Consider the following 18,409-nt stretch of genomic DNA (forward strand, 5'->3'; position numbering starts at 1 on the left):
CGCGCAAGGCGGAGCACGCCCGACCTGACAAGGTGCGTTGCTCTGAAGCCGCGCAGGCAGCCGCCCTCCTGCGCAATGTTCTCCACGATGCGCAGCGGGTCTCGGGAGCTGGCGGGATATTGTCCACGCGGTGGAAGGCGGTGACGACCACGGCTGCGAAGTGGATGACTTTTCGCATTCGTCTCCTGACTCCGGTGGACAGTCGGCTATTCCACCCCGTGTGGATATTCAGTGGATGTGGACCAATGTGTATATTTGGTGGAGAAACTTCGCGGTGTCTGGGCTGCGACAATGATTGCCGCTTTGTAGCTGCCATTCGTGGTTTAGTTGCCGAGAGTCGCTTGAGCGGTTCGTTAAACAACATCTCCGGCAACAATATCTCCCAAACGTCTTTTCAAAGCACCAATCCGATTCGCTGTCGTTGGCTGGAAGAACGCTGCGAGTCGATGTGAAAGCTATCGCCAATTGGGCAGTCAAAGCGAAGGCAAGGAGAACCTTACGGTTATGAGGTGTGTGTGTGTGTGTGGTGTTGTGTGTGGCACTCTTGCCTGTCATACAATGACGCTGTGTCTTCGATTTGTCAGCCGTTTTCTCGTCGCTGTCAGCACGCTATTCCACGCCAAATCCATTTGTCCATAACGTAGTCCACCCGAAGCACACCACCCTGGTACACCCCGCTGCCAACACGAGAACGGCATATATGCCTCCCACCTGACCTGACCACAACAGTCGAGTGACGTCCTGTCAGAGACAGCGTTCGAGGCGACGGGCTACACGCTCGAACACAGACAGTACAACGGTTTTAACTAACGTTCGATTCTGGTCACTCATAAACTGACCTATGTATACTTCACCGGTTGTCCATGAAATTCGCGGCAAAGCTTAACGAGGCGAGTAGGGATGCAGACGCGAAAAATCTGGCAACCAGGAGCCCGGCACGACCAGGACGTGAATCCATGCCTGACGTCGCTGCTGTCTGAAGCATGTGTGTCATGTTGGTCTGTATTAGTTTGTGGGGGTACAAGCCCGTTTGCTACCACCCCGACCAATCCCAGTGCTCCGATGAAGATCACCTTGGCTGAACGCTGCCACGCCGGTATGCAATGGCGCGGTTCAGTCCCTGTGCATCCGAGATCGCGCTACATGACATGGTCTATGTACAATGAGGGCGGTTGGGCTTAGATGCTTATGGGTGTTTTATTCATTTCTGTCTGAAGTATGTGCTGCTTTCATGCTTGCCACGCGCGTGGCTATAAACCCATGTGCCAATATGTGGGGTGTGTGGTGGTGTGTGTGTGTGTGTGTGTGTGTGTGTGTGTGTGTGTGTGTGTGTGTGTGTGTGGTGTGTGTGTGTGTTGTGTGTGTGTGTGGTGTGTGTGTGTGTGTGTGCGTGCGTGCGTGCGTGCGTGCGTATGCGTTTATGTGTACATAGATACATACACGTGCCCACTTTTAACCGATGCTGTGATGTTACTAAAAACTGCCAGTTTTAACAGGCACCATCTGCACATCTTCATGCATGAGCCAGAGGGTGTGGCCGCTAAAGGCCTGTCTCCCGGCTGTGTCGGCTTGGCACTGGTAGGCGGCGATGCGCTCCGCACACGTTCTAAGACGTGAGGTGTTTCGCCAATCGAAACAAAACGGAAGTGTTGCCAAGAAAGTGTATTCCGACTGGTGCATCCCAGAAACCTGAGGTCATCTTAAGATACTCTCAGTGCTGAAGGATGGACGGGAAGGCGCATCGAATTCAACACAGTCCAATGGTGATCATGTTGTGTTCACCATGTTGTTGAGCATCATCACACGCACACTCGTGTTTGTTTATGAGCGGCAGCAATAGATGGTTGGTAAAAACACCAAAGGAAGCCATTGCACGGAAAACCGCTTCGCCAAAGCATAAAATGCAGTGAGGTAAGCAAACATAGTAGGCCACACATACCACAACCCGCAAAGTATCTATTAAGCGTAAAAGATGCCCAAAATCCCCTCGATGTCTGACGGTTAGTCATCTGATGTCCTCCAAGCGCGCCGGTCGTCTCAGTTGGCGGACCTCCAGGCGCGCAGATTCATTTTTGGCAACCTTCCGCACGACCTGATGCGGTTGCCTCTGCCGACCGCCCGGAAGGCTCTGGGCTGGATTCTCCGGATGCTGCTGATGTTGTCGCAGAGCACGCGGGCCCACGTCACCTTGTGCACCTGGTTCAGCTGGGCACGCGTGAAGCTTCACGGCCGGCCGCCGAGGTCGTAGAAGAAGTTGTCTCCCCAGCGCAGCCGTGCGAACTGGTCGCCGACGATGCAGCGGATGGTCGGACCTACCGCCGCGCCTTGCGCCTGTCGCTCGGACACGGCGCCGACGAACAAGTCGATGTCGTCGACGTGCGCGTACACCCTGCGGAGGCGGCGCACGACATCAGCCGGCATCTGCCGCCGCAGCTGCCTGAAGCTTGTGACGCGCGGCAGGCCGCACAGCGCGCGCATCGTATTATAGGTGGCGATGCCGTGGTCGCGGCCTCGCTGCACGTTCAGAGAGATGAGGTCGAGCCCGAAGGCGTGGCCCTCCCCCTGGAAAAGGAACTCGGTCAGGTCCTCGGCGATGTTGGCGTCGCACGTCTGCGGGTGCTGCGTGATCATGCCGATGGCGATCTGGTCCAGCCGGCCGTCGTAGATCAGCGTCGGGTCGAAGAACACGTCGCGCAGGTTGATGCGCAGGCTGACCGAGGAGCTGGCGACGCGGCGGTACAGCTCAAGTTGGCCCTGGAGCAGTGTGTGGCCCACGCGGAACGCGGCCGTCAAAAACTCGGTGGCGATGTTGGGGTTGACACGATTCGAGTAGCGACTTGAGTCTCTGCGTGCCGATGCGCATGCGCCGCATGAATGCCTCGCCAACCAGCAGCGGCAGCCACTCGTTGTACGTGATGTGCTGGATCTCGGCGCCGACAATGCGGCGCGCCTCCTGGAAGAGCCGCTCGTCGTCCCAATGCGGGTTGAAACGCGCCAGGCGGCTTGCCAGTCGGTTGTGCTCACGCATCCAGATAGTGTGCAGCGTGGCGAGGCCGCTCTGCTCCGTGGCGCGCACGTCGCCGGCCAGGAAGCAGGGCTGTCCCGTCGGGTCGGGGCTGAAGCAAGGATTCTCCGTGTCGATCTGGACGCCGGGAGGGTCAGGCGGCAGCAGTGTATCCCCCACGGCCCCCTGCGTCAGCAGGAGGCCGCCCTGTTCGGCACGCACCTCCGCCGCGCGTGACACGCGAGACCCGTACACGCCGCTGCCGTCGATGAAGGCGGTGAGCACGTTGACGGGGTTGGCTGGGCCAGGAGAGCAGCCGCGCGGCACGGCCGGCACCGAGCGCGCAAACTCCATGCAGCGCTGGCCCAGCGCCCCGTAAAACGGGTCGTCTCCTGGCACGTCGATCGGCAGGCAGCGTGGGTGCGCGTTTTCAGCGACGACGCCGTCGACGCAACAGTCGAGCTCAACGCCCGGCGCGGCGAGCTGCACCGGCGACAGCGTGATGTCGTGGTCCATGAACTGGCCCAGTTGACGACGGAGAGCGTGAGCGCCGTGTTCTCATCGTCGGCGCTGCCAGTGACCCCGGCGCTGACAACGCGCGCCGTCGGCAGCGCGCCGCCCGCCGCCGACAAGCTGCGCGGCGCGTCGACGCCGTCGTCGTACGTGCTGGCGGCGTATCGCGCAATCGCTGTGTCTGAGGCGCCCCAGGTCGGGTGCTGCCGGTTGTTGCAGGCGCCGTCCTGGCGCCGGAACCGCGCACCAAAGTTGCACGTGGGCGCCGGATTAGCCGGGCAGCGGCGGCGCCACGCGCGGCGCTGAGGTTGGCCGGCGCTCGCGCCGCCTCTACCCAGACGAGCGCCTCGCTCGCCAGCGCCTGCACGCGTGCGTCCGAGTCGTGGCGCGACATGTGGTAGTGCGAGCGGCGACCCGGATGGCGCGGCGCCTTGGCCGCCGGCGCAGCCGGGTGCGCGGCCAGCCGGCCCCTTGCCCAGCTCAGCGCCGCCGCCAGCCGGTCGGGCGGCATCGCCACCGTCTCACGCTCCAGCACCGTCAGAAATGGCGGCAGCTCCGGCTCGGTGTCCGCGGCGACCGTCAGCAGCAGCGGCAGCATCTGCGTAAGGGACAGACTGTAACGCACCGCATCGGACGGACCGCATCGCATCATAAGGGACGGACCCCGCCGCATCGCATCGGAAGGGCCGTATCGCAGGAGGTTGTCGGTGCGGGCGGCTGGCGACGATCGACGAATCCGCCGATAGCGCGCGATGGGCCAGCATCGCTACATTAACGGAGCTCCCCATCATATCTATATGTTAAACACACACAAAACTGTACCCCCATGTGCACAGCATTAAACAAGTAGCATACCTGTGTAAGTTTTGTTTCGCTACGTGGCACGGTCTCGAGAATATGGGCATGCAGAGGTGAAAATTGCGATTTTGGGGGGAAATTTACCTTTCGCTTGGCATAATGGAGTCAATTAACGAGCTAGCAACATAAAATGCATCACCGATCGCGAGATCTCGCTGAGATCAGTCCACTGATGTTTCCGTGAAACACTGGAGCGGTCTCAGCTATCCCCCATCTGTCTGCCAGTCCGTTATGAAAAAGATCCAATCGGGCCCAGGGTCAATGTGTGGAAGGGGGAGGGGGAGGAGGGGGAAGGGGGGCGAGGGTTACGCTCTACGCTTCCTTTCACACAGTAGGAACGAAAACTATTGCTTCCAGCGCATCGGCACATTGGATATGAATTCAGGGCAGGCTTCTCAAGATATGATGGCTTTTGGTTGCTACAAAACAGCAAGGGGCAGGATCATATCACAGCGATGAGCTTCCCACCACTTGCATCGATGTTGAGGCGGTATGCTTGGAGATATGGGGCCATAGGGTCATGAGTACTTAGGTATTATGATTGTTCTTATTGACCAGCTAATCAATGTTTTGTTGGCCCTCCTTCTTTGGGCCAACGACTATGCAAAAAAGATCAACATTCAGGAACTTGCATTGAGGAACTGGCTTATCAACAGTTACCGGCTGCTAAATGGAAATGCTAATTTGGCGCCAGACACTGAACGACGGGTGGGGGGCAGGGGCGGATCTGGCCTAGAATTTTCTTGGGGGGGGGGGGGAGGGCAACCGTTCGTCGCCAGCTGGCTGGTGTGGGATCCCAGGTCCAGTGCGTGGTGCCTCTCGCGAGTACCTAGTAAGGACACCATTCAAAACCGAAAAAGCACCGAAATGCTTCTGAATCTTAAACAGAAGTTAAAACAAAACAGTTAAAGCTAAAACAGACGGTAAGTAGACGACACTTTTATGAAGTTCTGGGAATGTTTTGGGGGCCAAAACATACTCTCAGAGGTTTTGGGGGCCCTGGCCCGTGACCCTCCCCAGGATCCGCCTCTGGTGGTGGGACTGATGCTAATAACTGAGTGCCCTCACAATCAGAGCGGGTATTTGTCCATCCACGATACCTGTAATTATATAATAACAAAACAATAATTGTTGACCTGTAATTGGAGGCAGCGTGATCAACCGTTTAGAAAATTATTACATTTCCGGTTTAGATAGGTGTCATGTCCAAAACTTTTCAAGCAAGGTACCAAGGATATGATGTCTATCAACGTTATACAAAAAACATGAATGAGCATCTAGCAAAACGATGGCTATCATTCCATCAGTAATTGATACTTTAGCTTTCGATCGAACGAAACACGAACCCATGATGTCTTGGTCGTGGACGCGGCGCGCTCCAACTGCGCTAAAGAGCGACGTGCGGTTCCAAAGTCGCAAAATTCAAAATTCAAAATTCAGTCGCACCTTGCAGAGAAATGCCCGCAAGGCACGTTGCGGGTGTTCACCTTGATAGCTACAAAAACCGGTGCAAACCGAAGGGATCAAGCTCGCTTTTGGTATTCATATCAGTGAAATATTTTCAGCAGAATGGGTTTCACAGCTCTAACAAGATGGTGTATTTCACACATGAGCCCCATGGGGTAGTAGGAAATGTGTGACGTAGAGCCAGAAAGCTACCAACTGGCTTCGACAGAGCTGCCAACTAAATTCGACAGGGTCTGCTGCCCGCAGTGCTCTGTGGCAGACCTGTGCGGCCTTTTGGCCGCTCCCATCCCTCTTCACCGAGTTCCAGTTACCATGCCGACGTGTTTTACACCACCGACGTACGTGAACCCAGCCTGCCGCCAATACAACTGAGGTAAATGGTAAATAGAGTTTACATGCCACACTTGCGGTTGACTTGGTAGAAGCCAACGCACACAAGCGTGCACAATAATGGACAATATTGCACAATAATGCACAGTATTGTGCACAATAATGCACAATATCTAACAAATACATCACGGACGTCCTGCTGCGGATGTGCATTTTCAAGGGACGAAAATTAAATGTGACACATCCCAACCCAGAGGGCTTTGCTGGTCCCTCCTGATGAATGCCACATTCAGTATGTTTGCTAGTCGTCCGCCGTTCACGACGCACTCATTCTGCGTCGGACTTACAGAAGATTATGGGAGCGTAAAAGTGCTGCCAAATATGGGCGCACTTACGGTGGTAACCTCAAATATGGCGGCATAGTCTACCGCACTGCTATGGCAAGACTAGATGGAAAACATGGCTTTCTGTCTGTGAACGTGGCCACATTTCTGCTGTCCTGTATCTATCGGGGCTGAAAATATTATATTTGACATCAGAATGTTCGGCTTGTTCAAGGAAGAATGAATTTGGACAACTGCGGTAGTAGATATATTCCCTGTAATTTCTTAGGCTCGCATTTTTCTTTGCACTGCCATTTTCATTATGCCAATACAATAAGGATGTTCATGAGTATGCACAAGCTTGGAGGTTCTTTTGTCCTCACTCTTGCGTTTATCGGCTAATATGCTGAATTCCGTTTGGTCCAGACCACTGTGGTAAAAAAGCAACATTTCTCTGAGAAATTCGTATCAGCCATTTGCATCCCGTTGAATTTCTACAAACAATATAATTGCAAATAATATGACTACAAGCATTCTCCCTAACTCAACATCACCGGTTTCCATTTCAACCAGCTAAGCTGGTCAGTTTTGAAACCGAGTCCCAACGCTTGTCAACAGGTGATCGCCCGATACAATTCCCACAATTTCTGGTACAAATAAATTTTTTAGGTATCGAGGTATCGAGGTATCGAGGTATTAATCAAGGTACAAATAAATTTTTAATACCACATGATCCGCTATTAGATTGTCTATAGCTACGCTCTGCGGCCACGCTGCGCTGTCAGGAAATCATTCCGAAAAACCCTCCGGAGGCCGGGAGGGAACTGACCCGTTTACACGAGCGCATGTTAAACAAACAGCTTAAAGGGAGTGTGCCGCACTCATGCGGGGCTTTGAACTGAAATAGCCACCTTGAAAACCTTTTGGTGCCGTTCACAGCTCTGCCCTTCTTAAGACATAAGTCCCACTAGTTTCCAAGCCACACGCCCGCAAAAATGATGGACGGTATCTTGGAGAGAGTATTTTAAAGTCACCTGGGCATTCATGACTTCATAGTAACTTTCAGCAAATCCTGTCATTCAATAAGCCATACGAAAATCAAGGTAGCAAAAAGGTAATTGTCGTCCATATCTGGCGCTCATGGGCACGATTTCCAGATATAACGGCTCTCAATCGTGTCTCAGTCAATGTTGTGCAGGGTACGATGACGTAATCAAGCCGTAACGCACTCAGGGGCTCACTTGCTGAAAGGAGAAATGTGCTGTCTTGAGTCGTCCTTTTCACTTGGCAAGTATGCTTATAGCGAAAAGTGAGCCTGTTTCATTACATCCGATGTTTGCTTTGATACCTTCAAATGTGAAACATTCGCGCAAAGTCATGCATCACTTTTTGGACCTGTTCAGTCACCCAATGACAACAGGGTGATTCGATGTCTCGAACTTCCCATGACGTCAAACTGGCTGGAAAAGTAATGTGCTTGTGTTTGTACGTGTTTTTTTTTTTAAAGTTGACCAGACATTCAGAAGACGAAAATGTTCGCTGCTGGTTCGCCAGTGATTATGCTTTTTGCGGCATACACCTCGTATTTTGCCGTATTTTTACTTGCCGTATATTATTTGCCATATCTGATTGAAGGGGTCAGGGCTTACACAACAAGCACTGCTAGACGCTAGCTCTGATCCTAAAAAATCCATCCACTCAAAACGTCTCGATAAAGTCTTTCTAAAAAAGCAAAGGCTTTCTGCTCGATCGCCTTCCATTGCTTTGAGAATGGGGAGCAAGTGGCCTTGAAACGTTTGCTATATCAAACCACGATAAATGATCACAGTCGAACTGATTTCGACCAAACGCACAAACAGATGATCAAAAGTACCTTTGCTCTTACATATGACAAAACCTGCATTAATGAATACGTGCTGCGCAGATACACGAATATATATAACATAATATTACAACTATAATTGTCTTTGTCTCTGTCTCTACCAACGGGTTCCGGCTGCCTCGGCAGCACCACACTTGTGCAATACACATGTTTATAAATCAATGAGGCCGGGCACCGCCACGTAGTTAATATGAAACATGTTCTGTAACACAGGTGGGCGTTCGGATGAGGCACAACAACTGTCGCCAGGGAATGTATCAGCCCCGTCATCCATGTGTATTGCCATGGGTTCATTTTTACTAAGTGCCAAATGCGTGGCGCGGAAGAGACAAAGTAATTTCAGCAACCTTGACTCGCGTCGCTGCGTGTTGTTTACTTTTTCTCAGTTCACTTTATTGATGTTTTGTGAGGGGGGCGGGGGGCAGTGCTTGTTGGATTTAGTTGTGATGTGTTCGAAGCTTTTGTGTATTATGCACGAAAGCTAACGAAGTGTGTTGCGCACGATGCTGCTGTGTGTACGGTAGCCGCATGTAAACCCGTTGGTAATGTTAAAGGCGCAGATTTTTCTATTCTAATGATTCTAGTGTAAGGTGGCATTGGTCCGCTAGTTGCAGCAAGTTGCGAGTAGTGTAGGTGTACTTTGCTACCTAACGTTAGAAAAAAATCATTGTACACCATTCGTTGCGTTTAAGGCGGAACATATCGTAAATAATCTCAAAACAGGTAGAATCATGTTCCTACCTTCGAATTTTAATAAATACGATAGCGAGCTCCCGAGCGCCGCACGCACCGCACCGCACCGCCTCGACTCTCCAGCGCCGTTTCTGTGTTGTTGCGTAATTACAATATTTCTGTTATCAAGAACCATAAAAAATGTCCGGAACCAAGGTAGCAATAATAATGTAATAAAAATCGTTTCTTCTCGCGTTTAGGAACGTTTATGAAACACACAAACCAGAATAGTCCAGGACATATCCTAAACTAGCCTAACCTAACCTAACCTCACCTAACCTAACCTACCTAACCTAACCTAACCTACCTACCTAACCTAACCTAACCTACCTCACCTAACCTAACCTAACCTAACTAACCTAACCTAACCTAAACCGAACTAACCTACCTACCCTAAACAACCTAGCCTAAACCTACTAACCGACCTAACCTACCGAACCTAACCTAAACCTAACCTAACCTAACCTTAGCCGTAACCCCTCCCCACCCCTGTATCCTCACTTCAAACCCAGCGTCCCAATGGCGTCCATGTGCCATGCCATATATAAGTACCGTATACGTGAGCTTTTATTTAGCCGCCATGTTCTCGTTTTGCTTTACAATTCCTCCCCCCCCCCCAGCCATCCCCCCGCAACCATCACACCCCGTTGGCGTCGAGGATCAAATTTCATGAATTCTTGTTACCTTGGCCCCGTACATTTTTATGGTTCTTGATGCTGCTTGATGCGCAGTAATGTTGTGACCGCGCGCAGTAATGGCGCCGGTGTCGCGGCTGCTGTGTGTGCGGTGCTCGGGAGCTCGCCATCATCATTATAAACAATTCGAAGGTAAAAGCATGAATCTACCTGTTTTGTGGTCATCTACGATATGTCCTGCCTTAAACACGACGAATGGTGTACAATGATTTTTTCTAACGTTAGGTAGGAAAGTACACCCTGACCTTGCGAGTATCTTGCCCACCATCTTGAGCTATGCGCGCGCGCGCGCGTGTGTGCGTGCGTGCGTGCGTGCGTGCGTGCGTGCGTGCGTGCGTGCGTGTGTGCGTGTGTGTGTGTGTGTGTGTGTGTGTGTGTGTGTGTGTGTGTGTGTGTGTGTGTGTGTGTGTGTGTGTGTGTGTGTGTGTGTGTGCGTGCGTGCGTGCGTGTGTGTGTGTGTGTGTGTGTTGTGTTTTTGTGGCTGCATTTGCAAAAACATGTGAGAAGCCGGTGGTAAAAATATATCATATTGTTGTTATATTGTAAGGCTGATGTGTCTCTTCAATTAATCCTGACACTACTCAGATCACTGGCCTGTATTTTTTATTTCTGTTGAAAGCATTTGTAGGCATGCAATATTAGGCTGACATTAATGGCAGCTAGCAAACCTTACAATGCTGTGAACATTTATGGATAGAGCTGAGTTGCAATCCTATCTGATTACATATCATGGTTGTTGGGGACCGAATCCCATATCACATCAATTTTTCGTCATCGCACCATCTTCCTTAGGTATTGAGGTGCACATAAGCAACATTATGTGGTGAAGGATAATTAATTTCCATGGAAGTGGCCAGATATTAAATTTTTACAGCTATTCCATTACATGCTTTGAAGTCTAGGCTTGCTAACTTGATGTATGAGTCCAGTTGTATGAAAGGTATCATAAAGTTTAGGTTCTTCCCACAAAAGCTGGTGATAACTAGATCACTCAACTTTTTTTCGCTTAGATCTGTCAGGGAACTGCGATGAAACCGTCAGAGACAGCTGCCTAAGAGGGAGCCAAGGAAAGAGGGGCGTCTGCGGTCCTAACAGTGAGAAGAACTGTCAGAAGGCTGTGCTGTTGCTGTTCTCCGTGATGCCGGCGCAGCCCAAACCATCTGGGACAAGGATCTGTGCCACGAGCTACCAATAGTAAGAGCTGTGCATAGAATATAAATGGGATGCTGTGACCAGGTCTTTCACCTCCTCCCCATTGTTGTTGTTAATAATAAGGGCATTGTGTGGCTGCTCTTGGTATTGGAGGAATCATGCTAGGGCATGTTATTCATGCATAAATGAAGGTGATCTGTGCACTGGGCAGCGTCTAGTTGTTACGAAATAGTTTGCTTTTCTTTATTGCCGGCAAATTTGTAACTTCTGCTGCTTCGCAAGTTATGATCTTTGTTATGGTATAATCTGTCACTTATTCAAGTGCAAAACTCAGAGCAGTCTTGTATGATTTTAGTCACCATGACCTTGAGAAGGTCAAACAAGGTCGCTGACCTCAAACAGGCTCGTGACCTTTTGCTTAGAAACAGTTGCCTAGGTTCTGGGGCACCTTAGAGATCAACCTGGAATTTGACCTTGTTTGACCTTATTTGACCTGAAGGTCATGACCTAGGAACCCTGAACTTTGATATCACTGGGTTCACGTACAGGTCAACACACCCTGTAAATTTTGTGTTTCTAGCTTTCTTAGTTCCCAAGATCTCGGGGAGGGTCAAACTGACCCCCACCCGAGCGAATGATATCTAGCCGGCCACCTGGGCGCGTGTTGATAGACTTTGGAGCTCATATTATGGCCTGTTCGGACAAGAAATAGTCCTGTTATGATCTGGCCAACAATATTTAGGGGCTTCCAGCCTTAGAACCTTTTTAAAAAGCCAATCAGACTGCGGTAGGCGTGCATCCGCCGTTGACCATCACGTGCGGAGTACACTTGTGACGTCATCAGTCGAAACAGCGGAATTTGGCCGGATACCTTCTGTTCTAAGACCTTGGGAATGTGTAACTTGGCGGCGCAGCGCCCGACGACCACATTCGTAGATTGAAAAATTGCATCGCGTGCCTGTTACTTGCCGTTGGTGGAGGCCCGCCATCATACCTACTGAGTACCCAGATGGCGCCGCGACAATGCGGAGCCAGAGCCCGGGCATGGCACGCATCTAAACGGGTTCCGCGTGGCCAGTGAGAGTAGGCAAGCCCGAGATCAGGTTCCAAACCACAGCGAACAACATATTCAGTTAAGCACATCGAAATTTGTCTGAGACACCCGTAGCCCTTCTCATAAAGAGCTGTTACAAATAGTTTGTTTTTGTAGGCTTTAATTTAGAATTTAAAATGTCAACTTACAACTGCTTCATAAAACTAGCGCGCGTTGCAGAATTGTGGTTGTTAAACTCTGCACCGTGTGTTATTTGTCGCCGCCAATCACCGGCCTTGCCAAGGACATGTAAGAAGTACGCCTGACCTGCCTTTTAGCACCCCATATGCCCAACTTTGACGTGACGTCACTGGAGTCTTGACACAGCGAGAGCAGCGCGCAGCACGACGCATATTACGATTTGGATATTTGCATTTCCGTTGGTTAACAGCTGCATTGCATGCCATATTCGCTGGGAAAATCTACCCTTTCTTCCGTCCGTCCCTGAAAATACGTTGCGTTATCAAACGATTAGTTCGGTGTAGATTCGGCAAACCTAACCTAAATCACATCGCCCATACTGAGCGGGACGTTGGCGTCATTGCATGCAGTCAGGGTCACGCAGTCGGGCTCGCCGTTCTCGCGGTCCCCGCTCCTTCCGGCGCCGGTTTCTCTGTCATCCATGTGCACATGCCCAGGGTCGCATCCAGAATCCTGGTGGAGCAGGGGTGGCACGGGGCTTTATGGAAGCCCCCTGGTGAAAGTTCCTAAGTTTTGAGCGGGCTCCAAAGTTTGCTTTCCTTTCGTTTCTGTCTTTATCCAGTTATTCCGACGGGCTTGTTCATGAAGGGGCCATGTAATGGACACTGGCACCACATACTTGTTTCGTTCAGGCGTCGTCGTCAGTGAAACACTGCGGGCCACGGGATACTTATGGTGCGACATTCTGGTGACACGGGCGCCGGGCCTCATGATCGATTCAGAGACCCTCTGGGGAAACATTGGTCTCCTTTATGACGCCGGCCGTCCTCTGACGGAACCAGTTAGTGCCACTCGGAGTAGAGGCTTTCAGTGACGCACAATAATTTCTTGCAGACACAAGGGATCTACTAAATGACACAGGCATCACTTTTAACAAAATCAGGCCCCTGGGCAAAACGGAGCAAGGTCGTCTGTTGTTTATTGGGCTCACTGTCTGACACATAACCAATCCATTGCGTCAATCAATGCGGACCCTATTATTGGCCTATTTCCTATCTCCCTTTACTGTCTGGGGCCCCAACAATGCGAGAGGCCCGCTGACATTCCAAGTCCAGTCACTGTCCCTTTCTAGCAAACGGGCCCACTGCTGACTCGGATTCCCTTGCTGACACAGGATCCCTTGTCAGGCACTGGAGAGATATGATGAGACAATGATAAGACAAAGTGGCTTTTTTCATCTGTGCTTAGCTAGCCTCCGCGCCCACTCGTCATTAGTTCGTACCAACAGCAGGGGTGCAATCGATGTTTTCTTAAGAGGGTGGGAGCATACCTCGGCGAGAGCGCATCACGCCAATTAATTTTTTTTTAAGAGCGCTGTGGTAAAGATGAAGACCTGTGGGCAGAATGGAGCGCCCCTTGACTGTACTCCTCCATAACAATCAAACAGCAACGACAGCAGGGTTTGACGACTACGACCTTGTAGGTCAGGAGTGGGTTTGTTCCCTTTGTGAGTTTATGAGGGCCCTCGTGTGACACCCGTCTACCATATTTGGTTGCTTCCCCCCCCCCCTTCACAAACGCTTGGGCCCAATGCTACAAAATCGTAGAAAAATATAAATATCACAGGAACCTTCTTCAGAAATGACCTGCGGTTGATGACCGTTCTACTAAAATAAGGGACTATTCCGTGCCACCAACTTGAAAAAACTACCGTACATCCAAATCAAGTGGCGTAAGAGCCGGTGAAAAAATGTATTTAGGGCGACGTTAGGTTCACAGTTCCTCACAAAGGTGTAGTGTAATGTCGCTGAATAATTTCTTGGGGGGGGGGGGGGAAGGGCGGAAAATAGCTCACCATATCAGAAAATATGCATTTCACCTGGGTCCGGGGCTTATCCCAATCACTTAGAAAAACTGACGCCCCTGCGTGCAGGATAATGAAAACGCCAACCGAACCTATTACGACTTTGTACACTAAGTACGACTTTGCTTGATACTTCTAATCAAACTTTGAAGGGCTATTAATTTCCTTGCCTCCAATCACTTTGAATGCTGCATCTACCTCACGTTTCCGCTACGCCACGGCAATGGAGAGAGCAGCGGCGGGGGCCAATGATACAGGGCACCAGTGACGTCATTGCCCTGTGCTCAGTCGCACGGGATTCCGCCAATAGGAAATCCAATGATGCCCCCCTCCCCCCTCCAGTGTTTCTACCGCCAGCCGACATTGCCAATGTCTGACGAGCGCAGAAAGACAAATTATGCTATGCATCGTCATAAATGCCGCGATTTGTAAACAACAAAAGAAGTGTATGGGAAGTGTCAAGGAACAGAAAAATAGGTTCTTCAATACCAGAAATCAAGAACATTTGTCATTGTATTCACTGTGCGCTTACAGTTTTAAGTAGAGGTAAACAAACAGAATATTCGCACTGTCATGGCAACCAGCGAAACAGTGACTCAGTGAACCAGCATAATACTAGTGTTCTGTTACCATGATAGACACCCATATCCTACTCACAGACATGGGATTCATGCATCGCTCACACCCGTCGATAGCTGTCCTTGTTTGGCGTCAAGGTGAATGTCGTTGCATGCCCGCAGTTTGGTAGGATGAGTATACCTGCTTTCGCTTGTATGAGTAGAAACTACACTTAAATCAAGACATTTCATAATCTGTTAGTACAGCCATTTCATCCTGGCGGTGACTTAGATGCCAGTAGGCCTACTCACGGAAAATGATCACCTTCGTATCAGTACCCTCCCACACCATCAACGCGTGAGCACAGGACAACGCGGCATTTCGATCGGATCGGTGCGGCTGCCAAGGTCACTTATAGAGATGGGTATAGTGCAAGGGGATAAATTTGCTGCACGCTTGGTTGCACGGGCCGTACGCGAAGCCAGAGATGATTAAACCCATGAACACTATCACTGGGTTGCTTCCTCTGAGCGCTGTGTTCTGCGAGCTTGGTTGTCCTTCCACTTCCTCGAAGTACTTGTTTATTTTGCCCCTGGGGATTCTTGCAAGCCTCCTTCTTCTGCGAGCTTTGCGTCCACAATCCATTTTCGTTTACTGGCATTGTCTTAAGCTTACGATCACCTTTTATACAGTGGGGTAAGCCATCGTTGATTTGCAGTTGTAATTTGTGCTTTCAATCTTACAAATGCACCGCGGCTGGAAAATCAGCTGGTGTTTATGAAACATACCAAGGTTACGGTTTTAGAAATTCTCGAGAGAATTGTCAACCCTTGTGTGTGGTTTTGTATATTTGTAATTTGAAGTTGTTGTTTGTGGGTTTCTGCTTTATGAAACACATTTTTTACAACCACACATACAAATTTACAAACTACAATGCAAATGTACAAAAAACTGCCTTTGTGAGAAAGGCTACTGGACGGGCAATAGGACGGCAGTAGAACGATGTCAGAGAAGTTGCGTGAACAGCAATCTGCCGCGTTAAAACACCTGACCAGCGTAAGTTAAAGATATCTTGCAATGAGCATTCGTTGGCAGTTTTCTTTGCATTGAATCGTGCATTGATTGGTCCAGTCCTCGTCATTTTACGTTCACTAGCAGCTGTAGCATCCAATTACTTCTGTCGCACGGCATACACATCACGAACTGAGGACAGCTGGTGATTTATTAACATGAACCACCGCCATACCACGTGGCACATAACATCGCTCGACCCCAATTTCTTCTTAAATATTACTTTCTGCTCGTTCCGAAAAGCAGCCCTTGTCTTCACCCACCTCGTTTCCCCACACCAGACGTAAATGAACTTTTCCAGATTTCGGGAAAAGACGCGGATACCTTTGGGAAAAGATACGCGGTCGTATTGCGGTCCTATCGAAATGTTTCGCATTTGGAGATATTGAAGCTGCTGATTTTTATTACAAATGCTGTCGACAAACGAAAAGCATGTCACAAACTGGGCACAGATGGATATTTAGTAACCAGTATCGTGCCACGTGCTATGCTATCTTGCTCACCCCCGACTACTTTTGAAACATCGTCTCCGGCTCGTTCCGAAATAGAAGCCTTTTTTCAGTCATCTTTTTTCCCGACACCAGCTGTAATGAAAACTGTTCCGGGTTTCGGGAGAAGACGTGAGATGCTTTCAGGAAAAGTTGTGTGGTCCTATCGCCTCCGCGCATCAGTGATGTCCACCAATGATTCTGCGTGGCTCAGGTGAGCTGGATCATCGCCCGGGACCCGGCCGGGTCACGTCACCCCCTGCACCTTGAGGAGTGCCGGGTGATGTACCGCTTCAACCGGCGCAGCGGAAGACCGGAGCCGTCGCCGGCACGCCGACCGGAGCCGTAGCCGGCACGCGCTGCGGTCGTGGGGGGTTCGGCCGTCGGCCGTGGCACCACCTCGCCTAAGCGCCGGCACCGGGGCGGCTCGCGGCAGACGGCCGGGCGGCGAACACAGCAAACGATACGGCATGGCGGACTTCATGTTGTGGCATTGCTGCGCAATTGAACCAGTAACCAAGCCGAAGAGAAGGGAATGAATTCGTGCGGGTCACGAGAAGTCACAATTGCGGCAAGCCAACGTGGCGTGCGCTTTTCAGTGCGCATGTCTTAAAACTGACAAGAGGTAAAGATCAATCTGCAGGCGCTTGTGTGGATGCCGTTTTCGTAAAGCGTGAAGCAAGGTGTTCGGTTAAGTACGTTGACGCTTGCGACACATTCTCTTGATTCTCTCCGCGTATTTCCCTTTACCTTGATATCTATCTTTCTTTACCTTTACCTTTACCTTTACCCGCGTAATGTTCTTTACCTTTACTTACCTTTGCTCCTCCTTGTACTATAATCACAGATGTATAGATTGTATTCAGGGTCCTCCAAAATGTGGTTTTACTGGCATCCACGTTGCATGCGGAGGACACGAAGATAAAAGCATATGGACATTACACACAATAAAAATAGCGCAACATTTTAAGCAAGAAAACCACGAGAAAGGCCCGAATACACGCATATAATTCTCAAAATGTACATGTACATCCAGAGGCCACCAACGCTTCCATGCAGCGCATATAAGTACATGTGAGTCAGCCCGTATGCTACGTTGACAAGCATCTACAATTCTACAACGTGACGTCTACAAGTAGTACAAAGTGACACGAAGTAGAATGGAATTAGTGTTAAAGCATTGCGAAAAAACGGCGCGCGTGAAATTCAATCGGCATGGTTATCACGAAGTTCCCTTGATTGAGAGGAGACCACACCAACGAAACATACGCGCACTATGTCCACGACGAAGGAGGTCTGACGCACCCTATTCATAATTCCCCTCAGACACGGGCGAGGGGCACATGCAGGGCGTTCTAGATTTTTCAGATCTTCCTATAACATTCAGAGGATGATTAAATGAACAACAGCGTGATTGGCATAAGTTCCACATATGCCTTTATACCAGTTCACACATTTTCCTGTCGCTGCAGCGAGACATCTCAGATAGAACAAAACTGCTGCCGAAACCCGGGATCGAACCAGGGACCTTTAGATCTTCAGTCTAACGCTCTCCCAACTGAGCTATTTCGGCCGGTGTCGGATCGCTCTCAGTTGTTTGTGTACGCCAGGGGCATGGGCGTCACCACGGTGAGGAGGGGAGGCATGGTGGCTTGTCCTCAAGCTGCAAAAATGCCGTTATGTCGAACAGAGCCGGCAAATCGATGACGCCACTGCAACACGCTCAGTGCATATATTCGCTACTACACGTATTCTTATAGCGCAGTAGCGCAAATATCAAAGTTATGCCAGCACCTCTCGAGATATTCAGCACGATCCCAGTTGGCGCTTCAACACCATGGCAAAACACCAGCAGGGAAGTGCACTTGGACTGCCAGGTACCAGTGAGCCATACGGCGTTCAAGACCGCAGTCGCCCTTCATACCGCTTGCTATGAAGGCTGAACGTATCATTGGCAATTGCGTAGTTTCGCAGAATGAGTTGGGAGGGGGCTTAACAGCAAAATGTGTCGTATCCTACCCCGTAAATAGCTAACAAACTGGTTCCTACCCCGCATTTGTCCCATTTTTCAAATTTTGCTGGGCTGGCGCCCGCTTTGGAAGGGGGAAGCCCCCTCCCAACTGAATAGCAAACTACACCCCTGGCCATAAGGTATCCATCGACTGTCAAGCGCAGATCCGTTCCTTTAACGCGGCCCGCTGTCTGGTAAGTACAACCGGCCGGGTACCGTCAGCTCAG

General features: G+C 50.4%; 1 protein-coding gene and 1 non-coding gene across 2 annotated transcripts; both read right to left on the reverse strand.

Moving 5' to 3' along the window:
- Positions 1 to 1,705: 1,705 nt before the first annotated feature.
- On the reverse strand, positions 1,706 to 3,911 carry LOC119093499 (chorion peroxidase-like). Its single transcript, XM_037216462.1, is given in 4 exon segments — positions 1,706 to 2,842; positions 2,844 to 3,523; positions 3,655 to 3,789; positions 3,852 to 3,911. Coding segments are annotated over 4 exon segments (1,680 nt in total). The 3' UTR covers positions 1,706 to 2,037.
- Positions 3,912 to 17,671: 13,760 nt separating this feature from the next.
- Positions 17,672 to 17,744, reverse strand: TRNAF-GAA (transfer RNA phenylalanine (anticodon GAA)). The gene has a single exon. It is a non-coding gene; the product is annotated as a tRNA-Phe (tRNA).
- Positions 17,745 to 18,409: the final 665 nt, after the last annotated feature.

This window comes from Pollicipes pollicipes, unplaced genomic scaffold (assembly GCF_011947565.3).
Source record: "Pollicipes pollicipes isolate AB1234 unplaced genomic scaffold, Ppol_2.1 Scaffold_1600;HRSCAF=1878_pilon_pilon_pilon, whole genome shotgun sequence".
NCBI classification, from domain to species: Eukaryota; Metazoa; Arthropoda; class Thecostraca; order Pollicipedomorpha; family Pollicipedidae; genus Pollicipes; species Pollicipes pollicipes.